The sequence below is a fragment of the Phoenix dactylifera genome, chromosome 8 (genome assembly GCF_009389715.1).
Source record: "Phoenix dactylifera cultivar Barhee BC4 chromosome 8, palm_55x_up_171113_PBpolish2nd_filt_p, whole genome shotgun sequence".
NCBI lineage: Eukaryota > Viridiplantae > Streptophyta > Magnoliopsida > Arecales > Arecaceae > Phoenix > Phoenix dactylifera.
Window position 1 is genome coordinate 28,641,973 of NC_052399.1, and position 27,442 is coordinate 28,669,414.

The 27,442-nt window shown below is 39.5% G+C and overlaps 3 protein-coding genes across 11 annotated transcripts; 2 read left to right on the plus strand and 1 right to left on the minus strand.

Moving 5' to 3' along the window:
* Positions 1-2,891: 2,891 nt before the first annotated feature.
* On the minus strand, positions 2,892-13,161 carry LOC103712607 (nuclear intron maturase 3, mitochondrial). 9 transcript variants are annotated; one of them, XM_039129454.1, is made up of 5 exons: positions 10,654-13,161; positions 10,303-10,406; positions 9,463-9,704; positions 8,128-8,323; positions 2,892-3,269 (listed from the first exon to the last, which is right to left on the minus strand). In XM_039129454.1, the coding sequence occupies exon 1, from the start codon at positions 13,032-13,034 to the stop codon at positions 10,797-10,799; it is 2,238 nt and encodes a 745-aa protein (XP_038985382.1). In that variant the 5' UTR covers positions 13,035-13,161; the 3' UTR covers positions 2,892-3,269; positions 8,128-8,323; positions 9,463-9,704; positions 10,303-10,406; positions 10,654-10,796. The 9 variants fall into 9 exon arrangements, with proteins under 9 accessions (XP_038985382.1, XP_038985381.1, XP_017699632.1 ...); XM_039129453.1 differs by having other exon boundaries at positions 8,128-8,349; XM_017844143.3 differs by having other exon boundaries at positions 8,128-8,355.
* Positions 13,162-13,865: 704 nt separating this feature from the next.
* On the plus strand, positions 13,866-16,259 carry LOC103712608 (pentatricopeptide repeat-containing protein At2g33680-like). The gene has a single exon (XM_039129643.1). It carries the CDS (start codon positions 13,866-13,868, stop codon positions 16,257-16,259), a length of 2,394 nt encoding a protein of 797 aa, XP_038985571.1.
* A 2,627-nt stretch (positions 16,260-18,886) lies between these two features.
* LOC103712585 (proteasome subunit alpha type-5-A-like) lies at positions 18,887-24,526 on the plus strand. The gene is made up of 7 exons (XM_039129455.1): positions 18,887-19,061; positions 19,156-19,237; positions 19,336-19,416; positions 20,677-20,790; positions 20,876-20,977; positions 21,540-21,598; positions 24,425-24,526. The coding sequence occupies exons 1-7, from the start codon at positions 19,048-19,050 to the stop codon at positions 24,474-24,476; spliced, it is 504 nt and encodes a 167-aa protein (XP_038985383.1). The 5' UTR covers positions 18,887-19,047; the 3' UTR covers positions 24,477-24,526.
* Positions 24,527-27,442: the final 2,916 nt, after the last annotated feature.

A 27,442-nucleotide genomic window follows, 5' to 3' on the forward strand; every position in this document is an offset into this window, starting at 1 on the left:
ACAATAAAACTAATATTTTATTATTTATTTTATAATATTTACAATACTAATAATATATAAGAAAGGTAATTATCTTTTTCCTCATCATTATATATAATATAACTGGAGAGGAGATTATATTTTTTGTTTGCAAAAATAAATAAAATAATTTATAGGACGTTGAGGGCCACCGCGTGCTTGGGAGGGGGGTAATATGGTAAATATGTTACAGGATGTTTTGTTGAGGCCGGATTAGGCGGAGTAGTTTCGCGATTAGAGTTTGAAAAACGTGGATAAAGATGCGCGGGCGACGAGGTTAGGGTTTGGAATGGCAAGTAGAGGTGGGACCCACGTGAGACGTATGCATGTAGGGGAAAAGAGAAACTGGTGTGAACCACGAGTTTGGAACCTCTTTAGCGATAAAAATTGAGAGGGTCCAGAAAATAAGCAAGACAGAAAATATATTGCAGTTGGATCCCACCATCATATACTTATTCTTTTGTTCCTGATCGATACGTGGATAGCGATGGACCAAATAAAATCTCCCTATTTATGTGCTAATAACGATTTACTTAGAGGGTGGATTATGTAGAGTATAGATAGTAATATATCTTAGACTTGCCATCTCTAAAATTTCATCCCTAAAATCTTGCGTGATAGCTCAGTTTGCCGAATGGTGACGACAAATGGTTAGCAAAATACGAATAATAATTGATCGGTTACAACTCAGTACTCCAAGAAAAAATATGGTAAAGGACCAATAAATAAAAAAAGCGCCCAGTCACACCACACCTGAAACCCCTCTCGTTCGCGGATATGGAAAGAGCGGTATATGAAAAGAGCTCAATCTCTCATCCACGGATATGGAAAGAGCTCAACCACTCGTTCGCGAATCTTAGAATCATCTAGATTTGCACCCTCTCTTTTATAAATACTAGGCATGGGACCAGGGGCGGCCCAATACATTTGGGGGCCTAAGGCGAATCCAATAGATGAGGCCTTTTTTTTAATAATAAAATTTTAAATAAGTATAAAATATTTTTTAAAAATGATATAAAAATAGATAGTAATCAAGTATAATATTCCAATAAAGATACACGAATCTGATAAGAATAGATAAGAAGTCTTTTCAATTTAATATAATTTTTGAATGAAAATATAGAAAAGTAATTAACCTAAGAAAAGAGCCATGAAACTAATTAAATAACTGAGATAATACTTAATAATACTTTTATTCTGTCAAGTAAGAGTAGAATAGGAAAAGATCATCCTATGGCACTTCATGGTCAAGATAAAGAAATTATGGGAATTATGGTAAAGCAAGAGCAGAATTTGTCCAGACCTTTTCTATAAAAAAAAGTAGGGGCATTATGGAAAATTCACTCGATCTAATTTATAAAAATCCCATCCCACCTCTTCCTTTCAAAGTGAGTACCCTTACTTGGTGAGTACCGAAGCAGCCATTCAACACCACCCCCCCCCCCCCCCCCCCCCCCCCCCTCTTCCCTCCTTTTCTCTCTCTACCCTCCAAGAAGTCCATCTCCAATCCCCCTATCTTTCTTCCCGATGGCCCAGGTGGATCAGGAGTATTGTGAGGGAAGGAAAACCAAGACCAAAACCAAAAAAGAGAAGGGATGAAAGATAAGAGTGGCTTCAAGCGGGTATCAAGCTAACCAAATCCCTCCTCTCTCTCTCTCTCTCTCTCCACCCAAAACAAAACTACTGTCCCCAACTTCCCAAATTGCTCCTCTGCAGGCCAGAAAACTCTCCACCTCCCTTCCATCAAGGGGGAAGACTCGTAGCTAGCTCCTGTTTCCGTTTTAAAAGGGGCCTTTGCTTCCTTTTGATCACGGTGCCAAAAACTTCCCCCTCTCTCTCTCAATTTCTTTTCTCCCTTCACCTCCCGGGGCCTTCCATTGGCCCGGGGCCTTAGGCGACCGCCTCGATCGCCTAAGGCTCGGGCCGGCTCTGCATGGGACCCCCAACGACAAGGATAATCAGATTCAAAATCTTCTACTTTTTTTTTTTCTGTTTTCATTCAAAATTTTGCCCGACTTCAACTTCAGAAGGTCTCCAGTACCCTTTAATGATTTTCTGTGGTTACAAAGCACCATGCAACTCCACCGAGCAAAGCAAGCCTGTTCATCTATCAGGTTGGATTTTGAAGGGCAGATGAAAGTTATTGAGTGGCTGTAAATTGGTGCAGGAACATTTGGGATTTAGTTTTGAACTCTTTTTATGCTGCTTATCTCAAGTAACTCAAATGCCTCGCATCAAATAGTATGTAATATGCAACGCCAAAGGCTTAAGAAGGTCACTTTGAATTGTGAGGATGGCTCCATATTCTTTGAAGATAAAGTCCAATGAAATTTTCCATTTACAGCGAAAATATTACACATATACTTGAAGCACTGCACCATGAGTCCATGCATACGAACTATCAATGTCGTAGAAAGAATATGATGCTCTTGATTGCATCCCATGCAAATGAATCTTACAAGGGCTGGTACTGAAGCACATGCAATGAACACGAGCAAAGCATATACGGCCGTAATAATTGTTTCTTAATAAACTAAAATATGGCATGTTTTTGTCGAAATTTGATCATATTTTTAATTTTTATTAAAAAAATATTTGAATAAATAAATTGTATTTTACAAAGAATTTAATCCTTCAGACTTTATGGAAAGGGATCTGAGAAAAAACAAAAGAGGGAAAAACCAAGTCAGGGAAGGCAACTATATAAATACAGGCACATCATGCAAGCGAGCATGATATAATTACAGTATATAAATACAGTACAATAGACGTATTCCTTCTATTTCTCTCGATTGGTCACTAACCCAAGGAAAACATGGGCATGGAAGAGGCAATAAATAAGTAGCAAGCAGCAAAAATATACCATCACCATCGACCACAGATAGCATACTCTAATTTGTAACTATGAGTATTTGATGAATGAAGTAATAAACTTGTTAATCTCCAAAAAGGCAAAAAGAATTTGATTAATACATAAAATGTCAAGAATTGTTTGGACAATGAAAAGAATACGACTGACTCAAGATTTTTTAGAGATATCAAGGAACTGCTGATTAATTTAGACACTCCACAATTCCACCATCTATGGTTGCATACCACCACCACCATCATCATCATCACCAAAGTCACAGAAGGCTGCTTACTACATGACTTACAAATAGACCTTGACTGCTATTGGCCTCATTCTTTGCTCATAGAATCTCTGTGGCTCTGTGCCTTCTCTCCTCCACATCTGTTTGGCGTCCCAGATCCTGGCGGCATAAAAGGGGAAAGTTGTTAGATATGATATTTATCATCTTTCTAGATGTATGAATCTTAGAATCACAACCAATAAGCAACAATCAAGCAATTGCAATTAACAGCATCTGGCTCTAATATGATAGAAATAGCACAGCATCTGGTTCCCATCAAACGTGAGACTTGGTAATTGATGGAAGCAGGCACGGCAAGCTACGGTGGAAATAACAAGCCACCAAGATCGGGCTCAGGGGAAACAACGGACCACCAACATCTGATTCAAATCAAACATGAGGCTTGGTAATTAATGGAAGCCGACATCGACTTAAGTCGCTGCAATCTATGGTGAAAACAACAGGCCACAAAGACGAGGCTCAGTGTCTGCTCATACCCTAACCAATATACAGTGGAGGAAAAGCTCACCTCAGGTGTCGGGTGCCAACACCAATACATAATGTAACATGTTACATGTATCATAATGGCAGATACATAAGCTGAGATATATATGTACCAGCATTAAAGAGTTCAAAATTTAAACCTAATCAAATGGACATCTCAGTCGCCAATAGGCGAATGGCAATGGAAAGAGATGCATGTTCAGGATGAGTGAGTCAGTGTGCCAGCACAAGAGCTCATGGTTCTATTCAGTTAGATCTTCCCCCACCCACTACCCTATACGGACTCCACCCCACGTAGCCCCCAGACCAAGCCAGTGTTCGTGGAACTGGGCATAGTATCATTGGGGTTGAAGCGAGGACCAACGCCCTTTGAAATCGAACCGCTGCTCCTTGCCTAAAGTGGCAATGTGTTTTATGAGCTTTTGGTTGTGAGCTCGTCTATGGGGATGCCAATGGGCTGGATCTGAGCCAAGGATATCCCAAAGTTTTCAACAGAGCTGCAAGAATCCAGCCAAACAATGTTTAATTAAGCTCACAGGACCGCACATCTGCATCCTTACACATCAGATGGTAAACATTATAATTTTCAGCACTTGGCACAAGCAAATGGTCTCCACTTCCTAGTTTTTGGCATCAGCAGGGGATAAAGAACAAGAACTCATTTCTCAATAAGTGGCCAAGTCTTCCAAACGTCTCCCATAACCACCATCATCTCTTAGCTTCAACGAGTGAGCGACCAATCTAGAAAGAGAATGGGGGGAGTGCAATCTAGAAAGAGAATGGGGGGAGTCCGAGAGAGAGGAGATTGTTAGCCTCCACCTCCCCCTCTAATAGGAATCCATTTCCTACCAATTTTATTTGAGGCAAATACAAAACTGATGAATAAATAAAATAGGTAGAACAAGGAATATTTGATCACTTAGAGGGGATCAGAACCTGCAAAATCCTTTTGGCTGATTTTATTAAATCGATTTTCTATCTAAATGGCCCGTAGCACACTACATATTTATAGATTTATAGCTACTTGTCCTCAAGGTAAAAAGGAAAAGCAAATAAAAGTATTAGGTAGCCAATCCCTGATAGACTTGACTCCTAAACTAAACACTTATCATAAATCAAATTAAAATAAGCATCCTCAATTAAGAAACCTATCATTCCTATGTAGGACCAAAATGACATTCTCATATTCAAGAGGACCGAAAAGAACGAGGAGTCCTTCAATAAATTCTTCCCATGTAGAAAGCTCATGGTATGACTCAAACTAATCATACCATTGGATTGCAATGCCATGAAAATGGAAAAACTTTTATGCTCATGATATCCATCCTGATGGATCGCCATCTTGCCATGGAGGAAACTCCACTTTCATGCAAGGGAACGAAGATTTTTGTCATGACATGTACTTTCTATCTTTTAACATCTTTAGTATCCTTTGCATATTGGTGTTAGTCTTCAATATCCTCCACCTTTTATTTATCAGGATCTTTGGCAACAGTGAATGCTGAAGTCCAATCACGATGATCATTCCAAAATTTTTCAAAGGCTTTAGTCATTATGCCTAGATTGAACTCCTCAAGTTGTTCAAGCTTCTGGTCAAACTTGGCCTCCAATCATGCTTTAAATTTGGGCTCCCATTTGAGTCACTTGTTCGGTCGTTTGTCTATTGAGAACTTTCTGTTGCCATGCCGTAGGATTCAAGACCTGTATGTTGAGCTTTTTCTTCTAATTTTGCATGAGAGTCATGCATTAGGAAAGATGCTATGCTACCAAGTTGATAGGAACCCAATTCCCATGTATGATATTTAAAGCAAAATAAAATAAAAAAATAGCCAAATTAGGTAGAAGAATATATATATATATATATATATATATATATATATATATATATATATATATATGATCATTTCGAGGGGATTGGCACCTCCAAAAGCCTTTAAGCTTATTTTATTAAATTGATTTTTGTCTAGAAGGCCCTTAAGGCACTACATATTTTTAGATTCATAACTGTCTTGCAAACATAAGAAAAAGCAAAAGAGGAAATACGAGGTAGCCAATCCCGAATGAACTTGGACTCTTAAACTAAATCTCTATTGTCAATCAAACTTAAATTAGGATCCCAAAAAGAAACCTATCACCCTCCTTAACCTCCAGTGCTCCATGAAGAGAGAGGAACCGAGAGAGAGGGAGGGGTCGTTCGCCACCTACCACACTTCCATTGTCCACCGGAAAGAAAAGAAGAGGATGGAGAGATTAGATCTAGGGCACAAATTTGTTGGGGCTATACCAAGTCAAGATCAGATCCATGTCGGGATCTAACTTGGGCCCAGGCCAAGGCTTTGCCTAGAAACCAGCCCAAAACTCATTCACCGACACCCTTGTTTCGAATGAAACAAGGGAACCGAAGGGAGGAGCCCTTCCTCCGCCCCTCCATGGCCCTTCATTGGCCTCCACCGACCTTCTCCCTCTCTCTCCCCTCCCTCGCTCTCCCTCCCTCCTCTCTCTCTCTCTCTCTCTTTTCCTCTCTTTCCTTCTCCCTCCCCCTCCCCTTGCCGATTTCTCAATGTGAAGGTTGGAACCATCCCAATCCGCCTCCGGTACAGCTCGATACGCCCCAAACCGAGCAGTTCAGAATGATACCACTAACCTTGCTCATTCAAGCTCTGACTTTTAGGCCCAAGCCCGATCAAAAACCTTTATGGTCAAGCCTAATCTAGCCCAATCCAATGAGCCTTCAAGCCAGCCTAGGCCTATTAATAGCCTTGCTTTGGAGCCAAAATTACTAAGATCAATGGAAAACAAAACTATAAATGCTATTGTTATTGTTTGGACCCAAATTAGACAATGATAAATCTTGTAGTATGACACTATCACGACCCATATGGTATTCCAACCATTTCAAAACCCAAGAGGCTATTTCTCCATGTCTATATTAACAACAGTAGATTGGAAACAAAATATACATATAGAATTCCTTTTGCCCTTTGTTCCCCAAAGTTTTGTGTGCATAAAGACTGCAATTCTTTATTTTGTCATAGTAAACTCTATAATTATAAAATATACAAGAATCACAAATAAGTCCTTGAGGAAAATAGGTTCCAAAATAATTATCATTATCCTCGAAAACTTCCATTAACTATTGAACATCTTGAAGATGGAAAAACGAAAAACCATTTGAGATTCAAATAGATATTGCTCCAGATACCTTCCAGCAACTAGAGATTACCTACACTAAATATCACTGAGAAAGATCTTTTGCCTCTCCTTGCAAGGTACATCATATCATGGTCTACCGTACCGGTACATACCGGCCGATACGGGTCGGTACATACCGGTCCGGCCTGGGACCGGTACCGGATCAGCGTGAAATTTGGTACCGGTAGCTTATCGTTGGAAAATCGGTATGGAACCGGTACGGACTGGTACGGAACCGGTATGAGATCGGTACGTACCGGTCCGGGCTGCCACCCGTATGCCAACCGGTACCGATACGGCAGACCTTGCATCACATCTTAGCGGATGCTTATTAATTTGTTAGCTACATCTACTAGATGGTTCCTTACTAGCTACAGAACCTCATTAGGTTTATTAGAGCTCAGATGAAAATTCCCCTTTTTTTGACACCCACAAGCAGATTAATAGTCCTCAGCTAGTAGTGACAGTATTATCGTGGATGAAAATTTTGCATATCTTGGGAAAGATTCTAAGAGCAGGAATCTAGAGTGGTTTCGATGGTCAAAGACAAAAGATTCATCAAGATATGAAGATAACCCAACCATAAATCCATTTAAGAAATTTTAAAAATAACAAAAATAAGAAGAGATCTACATGAATTAATTGGTCACCAAGTAAGAATCAAAGATCACATCTCCACCAAGAAAGAGGAAACAGAAACCAAAGTTTCAGCTCTTCACAACCCAAATTCAATAGAGAAAGTTAAGATGTTCAAGATATTTCTCATGTAAGGAAGAAAAAAAGCCAGCAGGGTCAAACTACTCAAACTATTACAACATTCGCAAAGATCACGCCAAAGCAACAAGGCACCCATGACAGTTACAGCAAATCAGATAGTAGACAAATGCCAAAACATTCCCAGAAATACTAGCTATTGCACTGATAACTTTAAAATAATAATAATACACAGGACATATAACAATCAGGCTTTAAATACACGACACATTCACTAGTTCCTTCATGCAACATATGGACTAACAAATAACAGGCTATTTGCTAATGAATAAGTGAATAAGCCTACAGGTAAATATAAGCGAGTATGAAGTTATGAACACCTGGAGGAAAAGTATAGTCACATTATTGGGTGGACATACATGACTTACGGGCAAGGAACATATATTCGAACACAGTAAATCCTCAAGAGTAATATAAATATCAGGACCTATTAGGAAGAACAATTAACTAAGCATCACATTTTAATGAAAAGCTTCATACCTAAATTCAAATATAATTAAAATTTTACCTGTTCGTTGTCCCAAATGCTCAGATGGTGGATTTATTGTACTAGACAAGTGCTTGTCAAGGAGCCAACCTCCAAAGCCTCCACTAATGCATCACTTTAGCTACTTGGGTTTCCATCAGGGTGTGTTTCTGCTTCAGTCCATTTCCTTAATCACCATGTTCACTTTCTCATCCGCTATCTTTTGCTTTGAGACCATCTTCATGTCATAAGCATGGTTCAGCACTAATCCTCAAAATCAGAAGGGGATCAATAAGTGCACGAGTGAGCACCTCTATCAATTCCTAGATGTGCTCTATTTACCCAGACAGGTACCTCAATCTATAATGGATTGCTCTATTACGGCTATAAATTTTCCAACATTGACTAGTTAACCAGACTAAAGATAAGTTGTTTTAAGTTTTTTTTGACCAATATGTTAGTAAAATTTGTAGAAAGTAGGGTGTCATTTGCAATCACTTTCATTTTTTTCTATTTTCAGAAAATAGAAATTCTGTTTCTATTTTTTTATTTTTACAAATATATACAGATTTGGTGTAGTCAATTATTTTAAAAACAAACATGGTGATGGTAGGAGGAGACAGTGGTAGCAACAGCGAAGGCAATGGAGGCTGTAGTGGTGTCAGTGGCAGCATTGGCAATGATATAATAGAGGTGGCAATGATAGCTACAGTGGTGGCGGTGGTGGCAATGACATCAATGATATGCCAAAGGGACGGAGGCGACAATGGCAGTGGTGGTGTGGTAGAGGCAACGACAACAATGACGGTGGCAGTGGTGGTAGCGATAGCGAAGATATCAGCAATGTGGCAAAGTGAGGATGATGGTAACGGTGGAGTGGCAGTGACAACAACGATGGCGGAGGCGGCAAAAATAGTGGTGGAGGCGGCAACAATAGTGGTGGAGGCAGCGACAACAATGGCAAAGGTAATAAGGCAATGATGGTGGTAGAGGTGGTATTGGTTGTGGTGGTACAAACATGATTTTCTTATTTTTTTAAAAAATAATTTTTGAAAAAAGAAAATAAAAACTATAACACTAAACATGTTTTTTGTCTCAGTTTCTGTAATTTTGTTTTTAAAATAGAAAACAAGAAATTATAGCAAAGACAAACATACCCTAATGATACTAGTCTAGGTATAAGTTCCAGATCAGTTTCCTAATTCTTTAATAAATAAATTGCATATTATTTGTGTGAACATGGCTCCATGAAGAAGAAAAAATTGCGATCTCATTTTTTCTATATACTCCAAAGTGCAGATTGTTATCATAACCTATCATTGTCCAAATGAGTTTTTCAAGAAATGCAAATGTGAAATAGGGCCACTGTGCCATTACCAAAGAGAGCAGAACTGCTATCTGAAGTTGCATAGCAGAACATGTATGAACCCTGGTAGAAATTTTGGCAGCTTCATAAACAATTGAAGTGTAATCAACAAGTTCACTAGCTTCGAATGTTGCTGCATATGCTACAACATAGAAGATATTTATTCACATTGCCAGATTCAACATTTACTTGTGTATACTCAGATGTGAAATAGCACTTTTCCATGACAGATTGGAACAATAGTTTATTATATCTGCAGAAAGATGCAAGATTTCCAAATTTTATTTTGTTTTTCTAGTACAAAAAACCAGCAATTGCTATACTTCTCAAATGTATAAACATTACAGCAAACAGAGTCTTATGACTTAATCCCTTTGTGCAGCCAATTAAACCAAATGCAAGCTCACATCAACATTAAGGACTGTAAGAGGGAAGGACACTAATAATTGTAATAAAAGGGCAATTTTGCATTTTCTAGTGCTATGGTAATTCCCTAGAGGACAATCAAGTCGGTAGACATTCCATTTCTGACTGCATCATCAAAAGAATATTAGGGATGGTCCTTAAACAATGCAGTACTATGTTTTATCATAATTTGATAAGCAGAAAAGAAGAGTTGCCTAATCTTCAAGGAAACTTGCATGCTTATGATATAAAATTTGCTGATTCATTCTTAGAAAATATGGATCTGGTTCAGAATCGATATCTATTGATGATATGATCTCTAATTCACTGAAAAAATGTCTACAGTAAATTATCTACTTTTGAAAATACATAAAAGCTACAAGCAAACAAGGACTAGAAGAGAATATTGCTCCTTGTGAAAGATAAAGAAGAATTAAAGTGCATACCTTCCAATACCAGAATTGTGCATCTCTAAAACCAGAAGTCACCGAGCAGTAATACCGAAAATAGCTTATAATATGCACCTTTTTCTTTGGTAAAGAACAAGAACCTAGTAAATACATATTGAAAAACAAAAGGACTGAGCCATTAAGAAGATAAAAACTTAAACAGGATATTATTTAACTAAAGTCACATATTTGATGCTAGTCTATGTCTTGTTAGTGCAAAAACTTTTGATCCTTCAATTGTAACTCCTTGAATAGCTTCCATTTTCAGTACCCAATAAATGACAATGACATTAATATCAATCAATATTTTATTTGAAAATATGAAACTTTCAATCAAATCTCTCTTACCTGGGCAAATGAAGAGTTAGCAACACCACATTGGCAAAGCAACAAGGAGAGCTTGTGTGAACATTTGTCTAGTGATGACCTCCAACAGTTTCACCGAATTCAGAACCATATCGTCTAAGCAATTGATATGTTACTTGTGCAATTTACTCGACATTCACAAATGAGGTACAGTCAATGTCTTGGAGTGCAATCCTGCCCATGAACAAATCGCTTGCATGTTGTGGACAGAGTGAAAGAACCTTTTTATTCAGGCTTTCATGAATAGCGCCCATCCCTGGCACCCACCTGTTCTCATTCAAGGGATCTACATTCAAACGGTTCTGAAGCAAACGTATTCTATAGAGAACAGTATCCTTTCTATCACAGAAATGGGCTAAGCAGGAGCAAGCAGGTTCATTGACTGCTAGTCTAGCTAAAATCATAGATAATGTGCCATCCACAGGCTTTGGATCAGAGAGATTCTTGTCTCCCATCATCTTTATCTCCCTCTCAGTAGGAAAGTAGACTTCTTCCACACCATTGTCATCGATGACTTTCAGATCCTTGGTGTAATGTCTAATGGCTTGGCGTTTAGTGGATTCATGCTTCTCTGCCAGTGTCAAGAAACAAGAGAACCTCAAGTGGTAATTGACAACAGTCTTTACCATTCTAAAGTTCCGACAGCAACAGAAATACTCCAACCATCTCCTTCCCACACCAGCATACCATTTGATAATACCAGCATCCTCTAAACAGATGAGCAATTTGATTGGCCGGGGTCGCCCCATAGAATTAGTAAACCCAGCCAATTTCACCGCCCTCCTTACAAGTTGTATAGGTGCATTGACTCTCATTTTCAACTCAGTTAAATCCTCCACTGTCCTCCTAGCATATCTCCTCTCTTCTTCTTCCTCCTCTTGTCTCTCCTCTTCCTCTAAGACCTTACTAATTCCAACAGGATTTAGATACTTATCGACCTTCTCCTGAAACTCATCGTATGAATCTAGCAGCTCCGGAGGCAACTGATCCCTCACCCTCTTCAAAGATAAAAAGTCTCCAGTCGTGAGCATCCGGTGCCAATTCCAGCAATCCTCTCTAGACTTGAAGTACTCTGCCACCACCTCCTCAGCCCAATTCCTAAACACCTCTCTGACCTCGCTCTCGATCCGGAAATCAAATTCAAACACATGGCCACGCTTAAGCTTCTTGAACAAATGATTCAATATCTTCAATCCAAGCTTCTTCCTTCGAGTCTCACGGGCATTCTTCAACTCCAATGCCTTTGCCGCCTTCCTCTTTAGGTACTTCTTCTTTGCCCTAATGGCCTTCTCTGACATGGGAGGGTGCAGAACCGAAGGAGGGACAGCCTGAAGTTCCATTCCCATGAAATCCATCTTCTCGGAGACGGCGCTATGGATCGAGCTCTTCAATTTATCGATTTTGAGATCCAATTCTCCCTCCAAGTGCTTCAAAATCCTATCTTTTATGTTCATTGTGAACAATTTGGAGCCAGAAGTGATCACCAGTATCTCGTCCAAGTACCTAACGGCATAAACCCTAATAGGCATATGAATAACCGGAGAGTTCTCACCATCGAGATCACAGAGCCTGGGATTCTTCTTATGGACCTCAGCTCGAAGCTCCTGGATCTCCCGATCAAAGGCATCGAAGTAGATATTGATGAGAATCGAGCTAAGATCGCTCACTTGGGGGAACCCTCTCCCCAGACCAACTCCACCGAGCTCGATCGCCACCGCCTCCGATTTGAAAAGCCGCTCGACGAGGGCAATGAGGGCTGGATCGTCGATCTTCTCCTCCATGACGGCGGCGAGACGGCGCACGTGGCGGGGACCGAAGTGCTCACGCCGGAGGGCGACACGGAACCACCAGGTGGGGTTGCTGACGGTGGACTTAAGGTAGCGGACGGCGGTGTGGCGGCCTATCCCGGCGCGGCCGCCGTAGGCGAAGGTGGCGAGGCGGGACTCGTAGACGGCGGCGAGGGCCATACGGAGGGCCTCGAGGGCGACTTTGAGCTCGAGGGTGGGGAGGATCAAGGCCTGACCTTTCCGGCGGGAGGAGGCGAGGGAGGAGCAGAGAGATAAGGGGTCGAGGGCGCCGCTGCGGAGGGTGGCGGAGAAGGCGGGAAGGGAGAAGGGAAGGAGGGGGAGGGGGAGCGTGGAGGAGGAGGGGTGGGAGCGGGAGAAGAGGTTGCGACAGGCGGCGAGGAGGACGGAGGGATCGGCTACGACGGAGGGGAGGAGAGCGTGGAATTTTCCGGCTCGGTACTGGCGGAGGACGAGGGATTCGAAGTCGGAAGGGGAGATAGGGGACGGGAGAGGGGAGAGGGAGGTAAAAGCGCGGGCTGTGGAAGGAACGAGGAGGCGTTTGAGAGCTACGAGCATTGAATTCGAAAGAAGGAGGAGGCGTCGGCCGGCGGCGGCGGGAGTCTAAGAAAAAAAACGAGGTTTTTTGAACGAAAAAGGGCGGCCGAGGGAGGAGAAGGAATGGCGGAGAAGCCGGCAAAGGCGGAGGAGTCGATTATATGGTGCATAGATCCGGATCCGGAAACGTGTGGAACGGGACCCTTTTTTTTTTATTTGTTTATTTATTTATTTTTTTTTTGGTACATCAAGCTGACACTAATTTCATATGAGCACAGCGAGCTGAATCTATAGAAAAAAAAACTACACAGTAGCTGGGTCCAAAGATTTCTTCTAGAGTGTTGGGCAGCAAATAAGATGGTCTAATCAGCAACTTTATTTGCTTTCCGAAATATATACACGATCTGAAAAGTACAACACTCTTTCAACATCAGCCCAATGTCTCTTCGAAATGAATGCTTTGCCTTCCTTCGCCTATCTCTAGTATACGCTCAATCGTTGCAGCTGAGTCCGCCTCAAGAATGATACACTTAGCCTCTAGCACAAATCTCGCATAGAATAATCTCTTTTACGCAGCCCTGAATTTCGCTCCAAAAGCAGGAGCTTCAAAAGTACGACGCCCTGCAGCAATCAACCTAGAGGCCTGATCGCCGAACGCCACTCCAGCATTACCATCATCAGCAGACAAGCTACTATCGAAATTCATCTGCCAGAAAACTTTTGAGATACAATTCCAGATTTGCGCTTCACGAGTCGGACCCGTTATGATGGTACGGGCTCGGCTCCTAAGCTCTCATTAGATCACTGGAAGGAGGTCCGGCGATAATGGCTCGGTAATTACTAATTGGATGGATGGGCTTCAGATCTCCAACGAAGCTTAAGCTCTCCTTTCGCTCCATCATCAACTTAACGGTCAAATTCCACACCCGTTTGTATTCAAATAACCCAGCTTCCATTAGGTCCTCCACGGAACTCTTTGAGCTAGAGAAGACGTACGCCGGGCTTTTCCGAGCCTTCACGGAGACCCAGTCGATTTCCAATGGAAAGGCCCTCCATTGCCACATCCTCAAGACCATGCCCCGTCCCCGCCTCTTCCTCTCAAACAGCCTGGCCAATGTGTACTCCAAGTGCCAGTCCGTGGATGACGCCCGTCAGGTCTTTGATGAAATGCTGCAACCTGATGTTGTCTCCTGGAACACCATCATCGATGGGTACTTTCTTTCTGGGCTCCGCTCGGATGCCTTTGCTGGCTTCAGAGAAATGCTGCGATGTGGAGTTGCTCCGGATGAATTTAGTTTCACACGTGCTCTTAAGAGTTGCTCAAGTTATCGAGATTTTGGTGTGGGATTGTGGATTCATTGCGTTATAATTAAGTATGGCCTTGGCAACAGTGCTTTTGTTGCAAATGGACTTGTCGAGTTTTACGCTAAGTTTGGGCTTTTAGGTGAGATGATGAAGGTTTTTGACATGTTGGAGTGTAAAGACATTGTGTTGGTTAACACTGTGATTGGTTTACTTGCAAAAGCTGGGAATTTTGGGGAAGCTTTTGTGAAGTTTCGAGATTATGTTTTGGCATTTTCTATGGTGCCCAATAGAGCTACTTTTGTGAATCTGTTGGGTGGGATTAATGGGTATGAATCTTTGAGACAAGGAATTCAAGTTCATTGTTTGGCAATTAAGCTTGGCTTTGAGAGCGACGATGCTGTGGAGAATATTCTTGTGAGGATGTATTGTGACTGTGGCTTTACCAATGATGCTTTTGATTTGTTGGTTTGTTCAGATAGCAAGAGCGTGGTGTCTTGGACCAGTTTGATTGATGGCTATGCCAATCTAGGATGCTTTCAAGATGCTTTGGAAGTGTTCTATTGGATCTGCCATGAAGGAGGGTTGTTGGATGACATATTGTTAGTTTGCATTCTCGGGATTGCAGCCACTTCTGGGTGCTTGCAACTAGGTATACAGCTCCATTCTCTTATTCTTAAATATGGTTTCGAATCCAACAGCTGCATCAGACATGCATTAATGGATATGTATGCAAAATGTATCTCTATGGAGGATGCGCAGAAAATATTTCAACAGCTTGGTAAAGATTGCAGTGTATTATCATGGACGACAATAATATCAGGGTATGTCTACAATGGGTTCTCCATGGAAGCTTTGAGAAGTTTCTACCAGATGAATAGAGAAGGTTTCTATGTAGATTCAGTTTCATGCATCAGTGTTCTCACGGGATGCACTGATCTGCAGGCTATTGATCAAGGAAAACAAGCTCATGCTTTTGTGATCAAGTCAGGTTGTGAAACCGATATCTCAGTCCAGACTGCATTACTATCTCTTTATGCTGATTGTGGGTGCTTGACTGAGGCCACTAAACTTTTCAGAATGATGAGGCATGATGTTGTTTCATGGACTGCATTGATTTCAGCCTATGCGAAACTTGGCTATAGTGAGGAAGCTCTAGTATGGCTTGTTAGAATGCTCCAAGATGGATTAAAGCCAAATCACTTTACTTTTGCTTGTGCACTGACAGCCTCAACGAAATTAACATCTTCTGAAATTGGGAAGTCACTTCATGCTGCTATCATAAAAACTGGACTAGAAGAGGATACCTTCATCGGGAGCGCTCTTATTGACATGTATTCCAAGTGCGGTAGCATGAAGAGTGCGGTCAACTACTTCACAAGGACATCTAAACATGACCTCATCCTTTGGAATGCTTTGCTTTCGGGGCATGCCCAGCATGGTAACATTGCTGAGCTTTTGAAGGCATACAACGAGATGATTGACCTTGGGGTGAAGCCCGATGGAATTACATTTCTTGCAGTTCTGACTGGTTGCAGCCACGGCGGCCTTGTTCACAAGGTAATCCAATACTACACCATGATGTGGGATGACTTCAGAATTAGACCAGAGATTGAACATTGTGCTTGTGTTGTTGATGCTCTTGGGCGTGCTGGTTTGTTCAAGGAAGCTGTCGATTTTATTCAAAGAATGGGATTTACACCTGGTTCGACAATGTTGAGAAGTCTGATTAGTTCTTGTATAAATTATGGATACGTTGCATTAGGTTTGGCTGCGGTAGCCAAGATGGTGATGTGGGGCATGGTTGATGGATCAACTTATGTATTATTGTCTAATTTGTATGCAGTTGAAGAAAGGTGGGTTGATAGAAGGACAGCTAGAGAAGCAATGGAGATAGTTCACATAAACGTGAAAAAAGTTGGCAAGAGTTGGATTGCTTGTTAAGTTAATTGGGGACGAACTAGCTAATACCCTTTGGCCGTAGTATATAATAAAGTGGAAACTGATTGCTTGAACTAAGTAAGAAATATGGAAATCAGCTGAACTGATGCCTGAGTATTCTACTAGAGAGTGGGCAAGATTCACCAAGCCAGTCTTTCTAAAACTTGGATACTGATTAACAGCATATGCAGAGAGAATACAACAGAATGTATTATGTTCTTCTGGATTTTTGAAGTTTCTCAATCAGCATTCAAGATTAGTATTTCAACCGGCATTTGTTTATTATCAAGATCCTCAAGCATGCAGCCTTATCTTGAAATTATTCAGAAAGACCATTTCACATGTTTTGCTTGCATGCCAGAGTGCTTGCAAGTTGAATGGCATGAACAGAGTTTTGAGAAAGGATCTGTGAAATCACAAGACTGACTAACTGGACCTTGTTTTATGAATATTCTCCATTATCGAAGCCAAATATTCCAGGGAATAGGTTTGTAGAATTCATTGATGCATTGTTTGGCAAATCACTGATATGGACAGAAATAGCTCTACACATTCATTTTTTCGTGGGAGATTGAATATGTACGTAGTTTTAGTTGTTTTACACCCAACTAATTAAGTCTTCAAGTCACGTATTATGAGTTCTGATATTATATTTCTTCTGCGTACTTGCAGACCTGAGGCACCAAATTTTTTTGTTTCTTTGTGTGGAAAGTTGAAGCTATGCAGTCTCTCATTTAACATCAATTAAGATTATCCCAGTCTGATTCCCCTCAGTTGTCCGGTAATGACAGCATGCAATTTTGGCAGGAGTCATTTTAGTTGCTTCTGCTCCCATTCTTCTCTAGAATTCTTGGATTCATGAGCTTATTTAACAAATTCGACTAGCATGGATATCATGCAGTAACTATTAATCTTGAGCGTAGCTTCAACTAGCTAGCACTAAATCCTCCAATACCAATTTAATCATATCTCTTTTTATTTGGAGTACTCACTGCATTAGTCAAGATTTGCCATACTGATTGGTCTGGTACCATACTATATCAGCATGCATACCGTACCAATGTAGAATTGGTACGGAGTCTCATACGATACCGAATTGGTACATAATCTCATACTCTATCAACATTCAATATGCTATGCTGTTTACGAATACCTGATACGTCATGCCATCTTATACCGTACCACATACCAGCACAATAATAGAATGGTAACGATATAGAATTCGGTACTAAGATGACAAATCTTTCTAGTAGTTAACTAATGAGAAAACAATTTATAGATAAGTAAGTGCATAAAGTTACAGTGCACACTTTTCAGAAAAAAATCAATCAAAAATTTAATTCCAGCCAGATACCGCCAGGTTGCTCCTCTCCAATGCGAACGTAGAAACAAACCAGCGAACCGTATGATCTAAGCATCGACTTTGACATCAAGAATTGGACCTGACATCTATCAGTAATTTGGATTGAATTGGTTGACATGTCTCTAATATCAAGGATTATTTAAAACTAGGTGCTTGAACTTGTGATATAATATATAGTAGCGGAATTTTACTAGGTAGCAGGCAAGTTTCACCACTCTCTTTTCTTAAACTTGTACAAAACAACTAAGAGTTTTGCAGAGAGACTACATAACATGTAAAGCAATATATTGATTTCTTTTTTATGTAAACTAGGCCATTTATTTTTGACATAGGGGAAGAGAGAGAGAGAGCAGAACAAAGCAAAACAAAGCAAACCCTTAGCAATCCTACTTATGCAAGGCTTTACAAATCATTATCAGTCATCCACAACTCAAACCTTAACTCATACATTAAAAGTTAAGTTCAAGTGTAATTAGCTAAATGAAATAGCTGGCACATAGTAACTAATACCAGAAATGTGCATAATCTTTTTTGGTCATTTGTCCAGTTGGAAGAGTTCTTAATCTGAGAAATGATTATTTGAGTCATGCACCACTAAACGCCATGTATTTTAGGGAGTCGGTTTCTGTTGATTAGGGATTGCTTCAAAAAGAGACAATGCATCAATATACTACAAAAAAAAACAGCTTTCAAAAGATCGATTGTGGTTCGAAAATACTGCACGAGCTTTCGCAAATTAGTCTATGATGACCATGAGAATATATAGTCTTCCGCGACAAGTTCTTTCGAACCAAACCCAACATTCTCAATTTGGACAATATCATCATCAAAATTGAGCTCACCAAGAACTCTTAAGCCATAGATACTGGACTAGCTTTATGGATTGAATTATGATCCATCAACTTCTGAGGACTTCTTAAATCATCTCGCATCTCGGCCTCGAAATCTTGCTGCTGATATACGTCGAATTACCAACAAATGAAAACTTATTGGCAGAAGAGGGGGTTTGCCACAATTGCCAGTGGATCATTTTAATGGTAGAGATTGTGGAATTTTTTTTTTAAAAGGAAAAAAATTGTTAACTTTTTGGCAATCCCCCCATCTAGCAATTAGTTCCCATAAGCTATTGAGCTCAGTGTCTGAGAGACCGAGCAGGATCCATCAGTGTCACGGCCCATGGGCCTCTTCTTGATCTAGTGAGGCCCATTAAGGCTTAACTTTGGAGGCGGAAGTCCCGTCACCTCCCCGTTAGAAATTCTTTCACCTCCACACGAAAACGCGCCCGCTGGTGGCCTTACCATGCGACGCCTTCCCTCCCCTTCTACTTTCTTCGATATCTCTCTTCCCTCTAATCTCCTTTTCAAACGCAATTTCTAGGGTTTCGGCGCGCTGCATTGCGGGATCCTAGGGTTCTGGTCGGCCTCCGAGATGCTTCTCACAAGGTGAGGCCTCAACGCTCTCGAATCTAGGGTGTTCATCTCGTTTTGTTTGGTTCAGTCGTTTGTTGAGTCCCTTGAGATTGGGATGGATTTGAAGAACGGATTATGGCCTAAATGCTCACACCTTCTCGCCGGAGGGAAGGATGTTTCAGATCGAATACGCCATCGAGGCGATCAAGGTAATCTTTCCCATTTTTATCGTAATTTTTTGGCATATAAATCAACAGAAAAGGTCTCTTTTGAGCGTTTCTCGGCCTTTGCTTTAATTTTTGCGCAGTTGGGGTCGACTGCGATCGGTTTGAAGACAAAGGAGGGTGTCGTTCTCGCTATTGAGAAGCGTGTCAGTTCTCCTCTTCTGGTATTTTCCCCCTGAACTTCAACTCAAAGTTTTGCTCTTGGTTCTGCTTTGTGAATATTTAGGCTTCTAATTGATAATCTGAATTGGGTTTGTGAATTAGATTCTCTTTTAGGATAGTGGTTATTAATGTGGCTTTCCTTATAGTGGAGAGACGTGATCTTTGTATTATAGATAAATAGTTGATTATAAGATGAAGCACCCATATTGTTCAGATTTCAAGGCAGTCATGAGTTTAGCGAACTTAACTATGTTGGTCAGGAGTTTAGGAAGTGTTATGATCTTAGCCTTTTATACACTGCAAAGGAGTTACTTATTTGACAGGTCAATGGGAAAAGAAAATGAGTAGAAAGAGAATATGCTATTTTACATCAGGAAAGTCGCCTCAAATGATTCTAGTGGACAGAGAATCACCAACCTCACTGCTCTTGATCTTTATCATGCATGGTGCAATTCTACATCTTGGTATACTTGCCTTATGAACTAAATTGATATTATTGTTTCCAGAGGCATGCAGGATTCTTTCTATATTAGAAATTATTGGTGGCTATGTTTCTATACTTGAATATAATGCACTCTACACAAATTTATTTCTTTTTTCTTTTTTTTCCTACAATAAGGTAGCGTCCCAGCCACTGCAGCTCTTAGGTTATGCAAATTCACCTAACTATCAATCTGATGTCAGCTATATTTGTTGTGAGCCTTTTCGTTTCCTAAAAGAAATCTGGTGGGATCTATTTAAATTTAGTTTAATTATCCTATCCGAGGGAAAAAAATTTCTGCTACACCACTCAGCATACATATTTTCATGGATTCTCTGAAAAACATGAAACATACCAAACACCAAGTTAGTAAATAGTTAAAAATGGCTCCTGGCGGGGTGGGGGCCCAGTGGGGGCTGCTACGCAGGGGTGGGCTTGTCCCTTCCTCCCCCTTCCCCATTTTCAAAGCAAAAAAAAAAAAGTTAAAAATGGTGTTCTAGTATTCTCAACTTTATTTCATTGCATTACTCAATAAATGCTAGACACTTGTACAAACCAATTTATCCAGGTTATTATTTGACAAATTTGGACATTGATGGATGGTCACCATGTGCAGCTTGAATTTTGTATCTGATATCAGATTGTCTTCTAGTTTGACTACTCTTTCACCTCTGGAGGTTTTATTTCCTTAATTTTCCATCTTCATAGTTTTTTTTCATGTGTTTCTATTCTTGTTATTCAAGTCTACAGATCAAATTGTAAAAAAAAAATTGCATTACAGGAACCAGGCAGTGTAGAAAAGATCATGGAGATTGATGAACACATAGGTTGTGCTATCAGTGGAGTAATGGCTGATGCTCGCGCTCTTGTTGAACATGCACGTGTTGAAACCCAGGTGTTGTTTCATTGTCAGTTGCACTCCAGAGTAGCTTAGGTGCTATAGCGTTTATAAATAACTAAACTGGTTGCCTGATTATCAGAATCACAGGTTCTCATATGGCGAGCCAATGTCAGTTGATTCTACTACACAAGCTCTCTGTGATCTTGCCCTTAGGTTTGGTGAAGGCAAGGAAGGATCTATGGTAAACCTTGTTAATTATTTTAAGCCTGACTAACATCTGGAATAAGTATGTTAATTCAAATTATAGAAGAAGGGGGGGGGGGCTTTAGATGATGCTCTTCCTTTTCCAAACAGTATTTTTCCAGCTTATGGAACCCATAGCATGCCATACATGATTAACAAATTTCAGTTCAACAGTCTAGAACCGTAATGCCTTTTCCTTTTCAAGTGCATTTGGTAATTGGTGTCTCTTTGGAAGACTTTTCCTTCGTCGCTTTGTGCCATCACATTGTTTAAGATGTTGGATCTTCATTGCTATTCTTTGTGATCCTCATACTTATTTTCGTCACGAAGTAGGCTGAAACCATATTAGGGCATTTAACCCAATATAGGTTGCCATTGAATTTTCAACTCAAATAAAGAGGAAAATACAATTTTTTTTGCTTGTTCTGATATTTGCTCATGTTACTTTATTTATCAAAAATATCTTCTCCTTTTAGAAAAATAATTCCATGAAATAAAATAGATATTAGTTGTATTCATGATCCTTTTTTTTCTTATATTAATATTGTTCTTTTCTATAGTCACGTCCTTTTGGGGTGGCTCTCCTAATTGCTGGACATGATGAGAATGGGCCTAGCTTGTAAGTACCTCGTTGCTTGATATCTTGATTTTCAAATTTTTGATGCCTCACAATTTGGTATATTTGATATTGGTTGGAGTATTTCTGTCTATTCATATGCTTGATAGACTGAAGTTTATCTCTTTGAATTGTAGGAATAGGGCAGCTTCAGTCATCTGTTTTTTGAATGCATTAGATGCTTAATAAGAAATATGTTGTGTTTTCAGGATTTTATTTAATTGCATAAAATTAAACTTTTCTAATGAAACTGTAAGCTGTAGTACCATACAAAACAATTATCTGGTGACTAGTCATAAGATGTAAACCTCAATTCTAATACTTGAACTATCGAAACTTACTTAACATGGTAAAACTTAATTATGACATGGTAATCTGAAACAATATATTTTAATGATTCTCCTAACAATACAGTGAAATTTCTTCACCTATATGCCTGAAAGGCATTTGAGCAGCATATTGGAAATCTTCTTTTGCCGAACATACTGATTCCTTGGAGTATTCAGGTTACATCTAGTAGCAACAAGTAGTGTTACTTTTAGAGATGTGTACCAAAGGTTCATAAATCATGTATTAAAGGTTAAAGATATGTTTCTGAAACGTGTTCATTAAGGTTGTTGACATTCAAAAATATTCTCAAAATGCAATTTTCTCTAGTTCAATATTAATCCATTTTCATATGTCAAACTAATTTCTTGTAATCTCATTATAAGAGATCTGTTATATATAGTGGGAGAGAAAAAGGAGGTATGCTGTATTGTTTGCTTTTGCCTGTACTAGGGAGAAAGATTGGTCGGGATTTCAATTTAAGAAATAGAGCTTCAGGCCACATAGTACATATCTAGTGGATTTAAACTATTCCAATTGAATATATGAATTAATACTTATTAGAGTTTTTTTTTTTTCATGTAATCAACTAGCATGCATTCTAGAATCATCTGTCTAGTTTATTCACAGCGCCACAACTGCGTTTGACCATCAAAGCCAAATATTTCAGCCAATTTTTGGTAAAGAACCTAAGAAACATATAGTTGGCCATTTTGTCAGAATAGGATGCATGGAAGCCTAGCCAAAAGTCGGCGGAGGCAGGATCAAACCCAGGTCTCTTGTATCAACAGTAGAGACTACCATCTTGGTCAGTTGTCCCCCTCTAGGCCATGGAAATTTTGAAAGTGGAAAATTAAAAAATCTATAATTTACTTCCAATCAATATTTACAAGGAAATATTATTTAGAAAAGTCATAGACATGTTTGACCGTCACATTATAAATGTTATGCTTATTCTGTTTGTTGAAAACAATTATGCTGCCTAATGGTTTTTAACTCATAATTCATGACAGAAGAAATTCTTGGCTGCATTTCAACAGCACCCATTCGATAGTTCCATACTTGTAACATTTGCTGTCATCATCTAAGCTGCATAAAGATGAGCATAGAAATGTGCTACATATGTGTATCTAAAGATACAGGTGGATATGAATTCATTTGAAAGGGAGGTTAAGTAGTCCGCGACTCCTTTATCTATAGCCGACTTAGGTTCTGTTAGATCCTCCCACTAGTGCATGCCTCAAGTAACTAGTATAGCAATTTAAGTGCTAACCACCAAAACAATATGAGCTTCCATGTATGATGTATATTTGTTTGCAGCTTGCATACATAACCATGATGTTCCATATCCCCAGCTCATTAAGTTTACATGCAAAATGTGAGCACCAGTGGTTTGGATAACAACTAGGTAGCAGGTAATGTTTACAATGTAGTACGGACATCAACTAGGCAGCAGCGTAATTTTTTGCAGGTGTAAAGATTTGCTATGTATAAGAGCGGAAGCAATAGTAGGCTGCAGTGATCACCAGCAAACATTAGCACTGCAACCATCAATCATGTCATTCTTATCATCCACTTCATTGCCTTTGTGGTCCAGAATGTCTGATAATCAAATCACTAGCTTGTGATTTTCAATCCTGACTAGAGGTGATCAGTTTACAAACTAACTGTTTTCGTTTTCCCTTGACTCAGCTGCAAGGATCCGCTATCAAAGTTATTAATACTATCCACCAGTATCTTCATCAAAACCAAATACTGCCGGCTTTTCTTTGCATCCACTTAGCTCATTTTTGGTTCAGGATAACAAGCCTACCATGAAAGTGGCATACCATTGCCATTTAATCTCCGGCTCTCAAAATTCTAATGCCTCCTAACTCTCAATCTTATTTGTTGTGGTGCATAGCCAAAACCTTTCTTTCACAGGTGGATTAGTTTCTGGATGTGGTGTTGATGGATTAAAAAATTTCCAGCTAGCTATCCTCCAAATTCACTACAGGAGCATTGTTTGTCGTAGGAAATTCATCACATTTTTTTCAGTGCCTTAGCTCTAGTTCCTTGTCAGCAAGCTGAGACGCCATGAATATAAATAATCAGCATGCTTATAATGATACGAAATTACAAAATTAAGTATAGAGTGATTATCTCTTCATGAGAAAAACTTATGCCAATATTCTGCTGAAGACTTCAAGGAAGCATAAACCATGTTAAAAAACAATGTCCTTCCCTTTTTGTGTGCTGAAAAGATTGCTCCTTCTGTACGTTAAACCTATTCCAGAAACTCCGCATATGCGGTGAAAGGACTGATGATCTGCTATTTTTTTGGCAGGATGATAGAAAAATGAAGTAAATTGAGTTGGTTCATTTTCGTTTTTTTTCTTATCGTTTACCGAATGAACTACATTGACTTTTATGCATAAGTAAATGAAATAGCTTTTTGCACATGCATGCATAAATATAGTTTCCCTATGCAGTGTATTTACTTTTCGCACATGCAATATGCAGATACTACACAGACCCATCCAGCGCATTTTGGCAGTGCAATGCAAAGCAATAGATCTGGTTCGAAAGAAGGGACGCTGCCTTGCAAGAGCAGTATATAACAAGTACATTGATTTGCTTGATCAACTATATTTTCTTGGAGTTGTTATTGTGTATTGGCAAGCTAGTCATCCACTTCCAGGCTTCTTTCAAATACTTGAAGCCCTCAAAACTGACTCATGAATGATATTAACCTTGGAAATGTACTGGATGATATTATCCTGCAGGATATAACCCTTCAGAAGCTGAAACGATAGCACTCTCAATCTTGAGACAAGTGATGGAAGACAAGGCAGGACTGTCTTGTTGTTTTTATTTCTTTTCCTTTTCTGGACCGTCAAAATAATGCTGATATAGATTTTGCTCTTGTTCAGTAACACCAAACAACGTTGACATTGCAAAGTGGCTCCAACTTATCATCTCTATTCTCCTTCTGAGGTTGAAGCTGTCATCAACCACCTATAAAAGAATTGATACTAACGCTTCCAATAAGTTCTCTCCCACAAACTATCTGATATCAGCTCATGTTGGGATTCTTTTTCTGAATTGGGGAATGTCCAGTGAGAATCTTATTCCATATTCTGATTTACTTGCCCTGCTCATCTCGTCTTGCTTGTGTTTGCACTCACTATATTTGCTTTGTGTAACTTGCAAAATAGACATCATAAACCTGTCAGCCGACAAGTATCATTCAAGAAAAAAATGTGTCATGGCTTCCTCTGCTTCCAGCAACAACCAGTTGATCAAAAAGATATTATTGATAGATAGCCTTTATTTTGCACTGAAAAGTATAACATCGTTTTTTTTGTAATTCAAGTAAAAACATTGTTCCACAATCCAAGGCTGATGCTTATACTTTTATTTTCTCATACCAACTGGGACCAGTGCTATCATTCTTTATCTCCATTGACTTTTTGACATTGCAGCCAGGGGAAGAGACCCTTTTTGATGGATTCCAAATTGCGATGGGTCTTAGTTGCGTGACTAACTTATAATTTATCTCACTGGATGTTAGCTCTGCTTCTTTGCAAATGAGTTTGTGGTGGCATACACAGTTATACCGGATTATTCTTTTTGGTAATGATTATCTTTCCTTTGGTTGCATCAAATTGGTAGAGGTCTGTTTGGCACGGAGTTTTGTTCCTTGTTCTAAAGTAATTCTTTATGATGTTGGAAAAAGGCCTTTGTCTTATTGAAACAGAAAAAAGAAAAAAAAAAGAAAAAGAAGAGAAAAGAGGAAAAGAGTGGTTTGGCTTCCACGACCATAGAAAAATGAATTATTAGGCTATGTTGGGTTATACCAACGGAATAAAGCTTCAATTCTGACACAGAAAATGGTCACCGTAGGTGAAGGTCTATTCTTATGTCGACTGTTAAACTACACAAATCGAGAATATTCTCAATCATCAACTTGTTTTCGTAAAGCATTCATCTTTGTATTTTTTGATAGAATAAAGCATTCATTCAAGCAATTAGTTAAATGGGTTGGTTTTTCTCATGAATAATTCCTTGATCATGAAGTTCCTACCAATTACAAATAAGATGTCTGACGTGAGTGTTGTTAGGGTTCATCAGACCTTCGAGCCGGCCAGAAAAGCTAGGATAAGCAAATCAGAGCAGCCAAGGTACCTCAGCTTATCTATGCATCGTCCAGCTTGGTGACGGGCCTGAGCTGAGCATTCTCTTTTTATGGCAAAGGCGGGTTGACCGCTTCTGCCTAAATGTTTGTATAGTTTCAGCAATTTCATCACGTGCGATTGCATTATAACTTGTCTCTAGGTTGTTGCACCATGTTAACAGATTGTTATAGTACGGCCTAGAGTTATTGTTATTGGGGTACGATTTATCGAAAATGTGGGATCTCAAAGAAAAAAAGAGGAAAAAAAGAACACTTCCTTACTCCTTAATTCCGGCATGACTATTTTTTTTTCACTCTCCATTTCTTTTATTCAGAAAAATCCTCCTCGAAAATATTGGAGGGCTCGGTTGGAGCTAATCTGGCGAGTTTTTTTGACTCTTGCCGTCCGTCTTATAGGTTCACGGAAGTGCCCATCTTGGCGTTCCGGGATCGGCGCAACAGGTATTATTCAATGACACAGTATTCTCTTCCTAAAAAATAAAAATAAAAAATAAAAAATAAAAAGAAAGAAAAAAAATAAAAAAACACCAAATGTGCTTAATATCATCATTGGGGTCTGTTTAAATGTGAGAAGAAGTGGGCACTACTATCATCGACAAGCTCTTGAAAACTTGGCTAGATTTGCTCATTAAAGAGATGAATGATGTGGGGGATACACCGGTACCAGGCAGAGAAATTATTATTCAATCTGGTGTCGGAGAGGCAGAGTCCTCTAGAAGGGTACCACAGGGGCCTCTACCCTCTGTTCTATTCATCTCCGCCACTCTATACCTTGCCTCATACAGTAATTTACCTTCACTTCTCTCTCCACCTGCTTCTGTTACTCTAGTTTCATGTATTCATCTTTCTACCATATACCCATCCCCACTGCATTTGTCTCCAAATGTGTTCCCTTCCCTTCTCTACTGCTTCACTGCCTTGCTTCTGGGAAAAGCAGAGGCTCCACTTTGAATGCTCATCTGCCAAAATACATATATGCACATCATAGCAATGAGTCACTCCAGATTTTTGCAAATTAACAATTCTTTTGTTCATTATGAAAATAAACTTCTAATAAAGTTAAAGAATTTTGATTATACCCACGTTTACAATGGTCTTTTTTTGCATAGAAATATCATAATGACTTTATTATCTTGTTTAATATATGTTGGTCAAATTTCTTCAGTAACACACAAACCATGGCAAGTTTTTGAATATAATTCTGGTTTGAGAATCCATGGAATCACAAAAGCTCTTCAAAATTCTACGTCCGCGTCAAAACCTTGGAGCAAGATCTGTAACCATAGGTTAGAAGAGCAAATAGGATGAACAGATATTGTAAATATGACCCCAAAAAAGAGACT